Raw genomic sequence first — 9291 nt, 5'->3', positions numbered from 1 at the left:
ATAGAACACCTTAAAAAGGACCCCATGAGGCGATTCCAAAAATGAGTTAGGTCTTAATGGCATTAATGCTCTTCTAGCTCTTGTTCCACTAAACTAACTGCTCAGAAGATAAGTCAACAGTTTTCCTATTCGATGGAATGCTCCGACAGCTCTAGAAATTAGGCTGACCATCAGAATGATTCAGGCCTCAGTCTGCTTTCATCCTGGGGGTAGCTGGCTTGCTTCCCCTATCTCCTGTCTAATAAAAATACTTACAATAAATTCAAACCCAAGAATTCTTAGTGCTAAATGGAAGTCAGAAAAGGTGAAAAAGGCTTTGAGTTTTACATTTGAAGGCAGAAACACATACATCCATCTTAAAGATGACACTGATTAAACAGAGTTGCTAAAATACTGATAAAACTATTTATTTTGATATGACATTTGTTCAACAGTGAGTTTAACAGCAATATTACGGCTATGTCTATGAATTGTTTGAACTTTATTTGGGCTCATTAAAATGGTCAACCAATCATTGAAAATCTAGATGATTCAATGATTGGTATGAAGAATAGTTTAATTAGCAGTAAGAACCTTGATTGACAGCCCATTGATCACTACTCATCAATATGTTGCTGGTACCACAGATTAAACTCCCGGATTTCCTTCTCATGTAAACGACGTGACTTGCTAGAACGGCTTGACTTGCTGGACTGTGCCGACTTAGAGCTTGGACTGTGGGATGATGTCCTCCGCATCAAATTCTGAGAGATTGACCGATGCAGGTTCTTCATAGAGGATGAAGCTGCCATTGTCACAACCCATGGATGTTTCAAAGCTTGTGCAGCTGCCATTCTCTCACTGGGGTCTATTGTAATTAGTTTATCAATGAAATCCTTGGCAAGGTTAGAAACGTTCGGCCATGGCTGTAACAAAAGTCGATTGTAAAGAAAGATCAGTATTACAGCAGAATGTGGTACAAAACAATTAATTGCTAATTAATGAACAACATTTGCTATTTATTAACAAAAAATATCTTGAACATCTGTAGCAATGGCATCTCTTCCCACCCTTGCATGCCACTTTAAGAGTCTGCCAAATATTCAAACCTCGGCCTACTCCTCCTCCCATATGCATGCTGCCCTTTGAAAACATCACTATTAACATGCACATCAATGATACTTAAATGAAATTTGATGGACACAAATGCAATACTTTCTTTGATTCTAGCAACCATCAAGTTAGGAAGGATGACCTGATTCCTTTCCACACTCCTCCACTGGTCACAACGAAGTTATAATTTGAAAAGAGAGATGATATTGCCAATCAGTCTATATAATATAGATATCCAGCCCAGTATAAGAAACAATCCAGGTCAGGTCCTTAAATACAAATAAAAAACTAGTTTATTGTAAACAAACTTAGCCAAGATAAGATATAAAGATTATTTTTAAAAATATTTAAACTATGCAAACACATACAACTATTCTTCCTGAAAAATAATACACACAACCACCAAATCTGGGACAAAATTTAAAACTCTGTAGAATATTATCCTAAAAGTACTATGGTTAAGTAACAATTACATTCAGGAGAAATAATAGTTCACAAATTATTTTTGTCCCTGGGGATCTTTAAAATCTGATCTGCTTGCTGCTCCTTCCATTTTGTTAAAAGTAAAAAAACCTTACTTTGGACCTAAAATGTTAATGCTGTTTTTCTCTCTCCACGTATGCTGCCAAACCTATTGAGTTTCTCTGGCATTTTCTATTTTGTATTCATTCCAATCCAGTTAGGGGTTTTCTTACTCTTCTACAAACATACTTTCAATGGGTCTTTTAGATTTGCTACGAAAAGCTTTTCCATCATCTGGTTGACAATCAGCTTCAAAACTATCTTCCATCACAAGTGATTTTGGCATTTCATTGTTTTTATTCACACCAATTGAATAATCTGTATTGAGGGAGTTTTATTCTTTTTAATCAAATGATGTTCTATTTTATGTGAGAGACCTGCCTTCTGCTGATTTTAATTTTCTTACTCTGCTTCAAATGTGTAACCCTCATTTCCCTGCCTTCCACTACTTCTTATAAATATTTGTTTCTCTTTTAATTTCCAATTAATTTTCAAGTTGGTTGATTACTTCATTTAGCTTAGCAACTGTTCAGTTGCCTTTGTTTCAGCCTTCCATAGAACTTTTGCATATGTTTGACAACTTCATATGAGCATTTCATTCATTTTTTATGTTTATTGCCATGGTTACTGGTTATTCTTTAATATGTTTCTTATATTTACTTTCTTTAACAGATTTTAAAGTTTGGACCTGTTCAGCAATACACCCATCCTATCTTTCTTATCCTGAAGATTGCATCGGAGTTTAAAATTTTCACTGCTCTTTTCATGTTGATGTTCTAGTAGACTGTCCATCTTGATCATTTTCTAACAGAAGGTCTATTTTTGTTAAACATGCGTTCGCAGATTTAGACTGAGACTTTTCAAGTTTTCAATCAATATATTTTACTTCTCAACACTACGCATTTAGCATTAGCAAACTCATCGTTTGTGCTCAAAATTTGATTCTCTACATTGATCAGTTTTTTTTTGAATTGCTCATCAGTAGCTTATTGTTTAGCCACAAACATTTTGTGGAGTTTAGCAACATCAATATGATGAACCAACTGTTGCTACAGCCACTGCCATGTAATCCACAGAATCGCTACAGTGTGGAAGCAGGCCATTCGGCCCACTGGGTCTACATCGACCCTCGAAACAGCATCTCACCCCGACCCACCCCCTACCCTATCCCTTTAACCCTGCATTTCCCAAGGCTAATCCACCTAGCTTGGACCAGAAACAGAACTGAACTAGCCATGTAAACATTGTGTCTACACAAACATGCCAGAGACTAGAAGTCCTACACCAAGTACCTCACCTTCTGATTGCTCAAAGTCTGTCTACCACCTGTAAAGCATAAGCAAAATGGAGAACAAAGGTTTCAAAAGCTGGACAAGCAGCTGATGAGTTTGTACACAAACCTTTACCTCAGTGGAAACCCTGGACACTAATGGCAATTTAGCATGGCCAATCCACCTAACCTGCATATCTTTGGACTGTGGGAGGAAACTAGAGCACCAGAGAAAACCCCCGGAGACATGGGGGGAATGTGTACACTCCACACAGACAGTCAACCCAGTCCATGGCACTGTAAGGCAGCAGGGCTAACCACTGAGCCACCGTGCCTCCCTAGTCCAAATGTTAATGTCTCCACTGGCCAAATCTTCATTCAATATAAAACTTATCCTTTCAAAGGTAAGCTGGGAACAATTCCACAGTACTGACACAGTTTACTAAGTCATTTCATGACTTCACTTGGTACAATGAAACAGATTCATAAGTGTCATGAATATTCCCTATCAATGCTCCTTTCATTAAACCTACTGAAATATGAATCAAATCATCAGGCATTATCAATGACAGTGTCTGTCAAATATTAATTTGTTTATTTGCTTCATTGAAAAAGTATAGGAATACTTCCACCTTACAGTCAAAACCTCCAAAATTCTAGTAACTTGACTCACTTTAGCAGCATTCATAGAAGAATCTCCATGACAAACCGAGGCTGTATCCCCCAATTTACTTGGTCCTGAAAGAACAATCTGCTTGTGTACCCTTGCCACTGGTTTATCATTCCACTTCCAAAATCAGCATGAAGGTCATCTATCTTCTTGCAATGCAAGTACACAGACACAGTACATCACTCCTAGTCTCAACATCTTCCTTTCTAGCTTGAGGAGAGATGCATTTCCATTCGCTGCTGTCCTTTCTTGCATCGGGCCCTTCTTCCTTTCACTATCCTTCTCAGGTTTGTTGAATGATGGAAAAATGGTTTCCACTGAGGTAAAGATTTGTGGACAGGCTCATCAGTTGCTTGTTCAGCTTTTGAAACCTTTGTTCTCTGTTTTGCATATGCCTTATAGTTGGTGGACAGACTTTGGGCAATCAGAAGGTGAGGTACTTGGTGAAGGATTTTTAGTCTCTGGCATGTTTATATAGACACAATATTTACATGGCTAATGAAATAAAAGCTGATCAGTATAGAAAATTAAATTTTGAGCACAAAAGATGAGTTTGCTAATGCTTAAATGCATACTGTTGATCATGTTTTAGCTTCAGTCACAGGAAGTTGTTTCTGGTCAGTGGTAATCCCCAGGATGCTGATAGACACAAACATCAGGTGCATAGCACTTTGTATTAATATCATATAGCTTCCTGTGACAATTTTGTTTGTTTTGCAATACTTTCAAATGAAATGAAAAATGTCTATCTCATTTGCTTCAAAGTTTGGGATCCCTTCAGCAAAATTAAGCAGCTCAATTGAGTCTGAATTGGGGATCATATCATTTCCTATCAATACCTTCCCTGAGTTTAAAGGGAACCTCCTTTCATAATACAAATATTTTGGATTGACATTCCATTCCCCCTGTTATTTATTATCTTCGCTTTTTCCTACTTTACTCTTCATTCGTCTTTTATTTTTTTCCCCAAACTACTTTTCTCTTTCCCTTCTTTTTCTCTCTCCTCCCTCTTCTTTCTTTGTTTGGAATTTCAATTCTAGTCTCCCTTTTTTGGGCTGAATCATTGCCAGGCTACCTTGTCTGCTTCCAATCCCACATGTCCCTCTGGCTCTCCCCAGTCAATGTCCAGATTATTTGTCATTTTTTCTTTTAGAATTTCTTGTTCCTTTGTTTTTTGTTTTGAATTCTATCCCAACCACACTTTCCAGTTTGTCAGTGAGGGATGGCTTTAATGTTCCAGTTCTGCTCTGCTCAACTGCTCTACCTTTACAATGGATTTTTTGGTTAGTATGCAATTGTAATCTAGCACAGGAGAAACCTCTATTGATTTAGCACATAAGGCTTCTGAATAAGGTTACAGCCTATGGTGTTTGAGGTACCCTGCAGTACTTTAGCTGACTAATAGAAGACTGAGAGTTGGGATTAAGGGGTGATTTTAAAGATGGTAACCTGAATCTAGTGGTGTACCACAGGGCTCAGTGCTGGGACCACAATTATTTACAATGTACATTAATGACATACATGATGGAAGTGAATACACTATTGCCAAGTTTGAAAATTGCACAAAGGTCGGTAGAAAGGGAAGTACAGGTAGTGAGGATGACACAATAAATCTACAGAGATACAGACAGGTTAAGTGAATCAGCAACAATTTCATAGATGGAATATAATGTGAGAAAATGTGAGGTTATCTGTTTTGGCAGGAAATATTAAGAATGGATATTATTCAAATGAGGAAAGACCTATGAAAGCTACAGCACAAAGGGATTTGGTGCTTCTTGTGCATGAATCACAAAAAGTGATTCAAGTGCAGTGGGTAATAGGGAAGGCAAATGGAATGTTGGCCTTTACTTCAAAGGTATTGGAGCATAAAAATGAGGAGGTTTTATTAAAATTATACAAGGCGATATTCAGGCCATATCTGGAATACTGTGAACAATTTTAGTCCCCTTATCAAAGGATAGGTAATACTGGCATTGGAGACAGATCAGAGAAGGTTCACTAGATTGACTGCAGATATGCGTAGATTTTCCTATGAGGACAGCTTGAGTAGGTTACATAGAAACATAGAAAATAGGAGCAGGAGTAGGCCATTTAGCCCTTCCAGCCTGCTCCACTATTCAACATAAGGCTGGTCATCCAATTCCATACCCTATTCAGGCCTTCTTACTATACCATTGGATCATTTTTAGTTCTAGGAGCTATATCTAACTCCTTAAAAATACACAATGTTTTGGCTTCACCTGGTTTTTCTGTGGCAGGGAATTCCACAGACTCATCACTCTTTCGGTGAAGAAATTTCTCCTCATCTTAATCCTAATGGCCTCTCCTTACCCTTGCACTGTGACCCTTGGCTCTGGATTCCCTGGTCATCAAGAATGTCCTTGCTGCATTTACCCTGTCTATTCTTGTTAAAATTTTATAAAATATGATATCGCCTCTCATCCTTTTAGTCATTCTTCTCAGTGAATATAGTCCTAGCTACTTCAATCTCTTTTCATATGTCAGACCTGCCATCCAGGTTGAGCTTGTACTCATTCAAGTTCAGAAGTGTGAGAAGGCAATTAATTGACGCATACAAGATTCTGAGGGGGTTTGACAGGTTAGATGCAATAATGTTTCCTCCCCATGAGAATCTAGGACCAGAAGGCATAATCTTAGGTTAAGGGGTCATTCATTTAAGACTCAGTCAACCTGTGGAATTATTTACTGCAAAGGACTATTGAGGCTGGATCATTGCACATATTCAAGGCTGACGTGGAAGATTTTTACTCAGTAAGGGAATTGAGGGTTACAGGTATAAGGCAGGAACATTGCTTTGAGAATCATCAAATCCGCCAGAACAGACTTGTTGGATAAATAGCCTAGTTCTGCTCCTACATCTTATGATCTGGAATTTCTTCCAGTTAGATACAGGGAAAATTGATCCCAATATAAACTCTGACCTCGTTGCTGACTCCATTATTCTAAGCTAAATTTTTAATCCTATGCCTTCGTAACCTATTTCGACATCTGTGACATTATTCACCCCTGCCCTCACTTCACCAATGACTTTGTTACCTCCAGAATTGATTATTCTAGTATTCGTTTGGACTGGCCTCTCATCCTTTATGCTCTGTAGACTTCAGTGCACCCAAAATTCTTTTACCCATAATCTATTCCACACTAGGTCCTAATTATCCATCATCAGTGTTGTTGGCTCCTAATCTCTGACTACACATCAAAATTTTGATCACTGTTCGAAATTGCATTCTTAACATTCTCCTGTACCCTCTGGAACTCTAAAATCCACACTCTCCTGAGCATCCCATTATGGTGTTTTTAAATTTCTTCTATACTCTCCTTTTTATTCCAACCTCTTTCATGCCCATTGGCAATCAAGCCTTCAACCACCCAGATGGCACTGCCTCTCTCTCTCTCTCTATTATTCTTCTTGAACCTCTTTAAAACTCTTCTTTTTTGACCATGCTTTGGTTACCATTTGTAATATCTCCTTCTGTGATTCCATAATGATTGTATTGGCTATGCTTCTGTGTATAATGATATTTTACCACGTCAAAGACAATATTTGTGCAAATTTGTGCTATGTCTACTGTGAATGCTAGAAATCGAAAATAAAAACAGATGCTGAAAATGTCAGTGCATCTAATAACGGAAGAATTTGGGCTTACATTATGATTGGATATGCAACTAGAACTCTAATGTAAATCCATCCTTCTCTTGCTGATGTTGAACAATTGGCTGTGCATTTTGTCTTAACTAAATTAAGTTAGGAATTTGAGATAGCAGCATTTAAAAATGTATCAAAGCATCTGTTGTTTCTTTCCAGTGACAATAACTGGTCTTAATAGCATTGACAATACATAATTCATAATAACTGTACATTTATTTATGATGGCGCAGTGATGCACTGAATGGTAGGAAGTAGGTATTCCCCTATGAATTTTAACACAGTAAGTTTCAAGCATAGGAACTTTAAAAAATAACATGGTCTTTCATTTGTAGTCATAGAGTCATAGAGATGTACAGCATGGAAACAGACCCTTCGGTTCAACCTGTCCATGCAGACCTGATATCCCAACCCAATCTAGTCCCACCTGCCAGCATCCGGCCTGTATCCCTCCAAACCCTTCCTATTCATATACCCATCCAAAAGCCTCTTAAATGTTGCAATTGTACCAGCCTCCACCACTTCCTCTGGCAGCTCATTCCATATATGTACCACCTTCTGCGTGAAAAAGTTGCCCCTTAGGTCTCTTTTATATCTTTCCCCTCTCTCCCTAAACCTAAGCTCTCTAGTTCTGGACTCCCCGACCCCAGGGAAAGACTTTGTCTATTTATCCTATCCATGCCCCTCATCATTTTGTAAACCTCTATAAGGGCACCACTCAGCCTCTGAGGCTCCAAGGAAAACAGCCCCAGCCTATTCAACCTTTCCCTATAGCTCAAATCCTCCAACCATGGCAACATCCTTGTAAAGCTTTTTTGAACCCTTTCAAGTTTCACAACAAGTTTCCGATAGGAAGGAGACCAGAATTGCACGCAATATTCCAACAGTGGCCTAACCAATGTCCTGTACAGCCGCAACATGACTTCCCAACTCATGTACTCAATACTCTGACCAATAAAGGAAAGCATACCAAATGCCTTCTTCACTATCATATCTACCTGCGATTCCACTTTCAGGGAGCTATGAACCTGCACTCCAAGGTCTCTTTGTTCAGCAACACTCCCTAGGACCTGACCATTAAGTGTGTAAGTCCTGTTAAGATTTCCATTCCCAAAATGCAGCACCTCACAGTTATCTGATTTAAACTCCATCTGTCACTTCTCAGCCCATTGGCCCATCTGGTCAAGATCCTGTTGTAATCTGAGGTAACCCTCTTCATTGTCCACTACACCTCCAATGTTAGAGGTGTAGTGGACCTGCAAACTTACAAATTGTACCTCTTATGCTTGCATCCAAATCATTTATGTAAATGACAAAAAGTAGAGGACCTAGCACTGATCCTTGTGGCACTCCACTGGTCACAGGCCTCCAGTCTGAAAAACAACCCTTCACCACCACCCTGTCTTCTACCTTTGAGCCAGTTCGGTATCCAAATGGCGAGTTCTCCCTGTAATCCATGAGATCTAACCTTGCTAATCAGTCTCCCATGGGGAACCTTGTCGAACGCCTTACTGAAGTCCATATAGATCACATCTACTCCTCTGCCCTCATCAATCCTCTTTGTTATTTCTTCAAAAAACTCAATCAAGTTTGTGAGACATGATTTCCCATGCACAAAGCCATGTTGACTATCCCCAATCAGTCCTTGCCTTTCCAAATACATGTATATCCTGTCCCTCAGGATTCCCTCCAACAACTTGCCCACCACCGACGTCAGGCTCACTAGTCTATAGTTCCCTGGCTTGTCCTTACCGCCCTTCTTAAACAGTGGCACCAGGTTTCCCAACCTCCAGTCTTCCAGCACCTCACCTGTGACTATCGATGATGCAAATATCTCAGCAAGAGACCCAGAAATCACTTCTCTAGCATTGCACAGAGTTCTCGGGTACACCTGATCAGGTCCTGGGGATCTATCCACCTTTACCCATTTCAAGACATCCAGCACTTCCTCCTCTGTAATTTGGACATTTTGCAAGGTGTCACCATCTATTTCCCTACAGTCTATATCTTCCATATCCTTTTCCACAGTAAATACTGATGCAAAATACTCATTTAGTATCTCCCCCA

At 39.1% G+C, this 9291-nt stretch overlaps 1 protein-coding gene across 1 annotated transcript in view; it reads right to left on the bottom strand.

Moving 5' to 3' along the window:
- Positions 1 to 375: 375 nt before the first annotated feature.
- The window catches only part of LOC122549552 (serine/threonine-protein kinase H1-like), a 76730-nt gene continuing 67814 nt past the window's right edge, over positions 376 to 9291 (bottom strand). The window contains exon 3 of the mRNA XM_043689398.2: positions 376 to 905. Within this exon, the coding sequence (XP_043545333.1) occupies positions 597 to 905 (309 nt within the window). The 3' untranslated portion in view covers positions 376 to 596. The remainder of the gene's footprint in view (positions 906 to 9291) is intronic.

The sequence above is a fragment of the Chiloscyllium plagiosum genome, unplaced genomic scaffold (genome assembly GCF_037043375.1).
Source record: "Chiloscyllium plagiosum isolate Xiang-an unplaced genomic scaffold, Cpla_swu_hap1 HiC_scaffold_4, whole genome shotgun sequence".
NCBI classification, from domain to species: domain Eukaryota; kingdom Metazoa; phylum Chordata; class Chondrichthyes; order Orectolobiformes; family Hemiscylliidae; genus Chiloscyllium; species Chiloscyllium plagiosum.
Note: the sequence above shows the minus strand (reverse complement) of the source record. Positions and strands in the feature narration are given on the sequence as shown.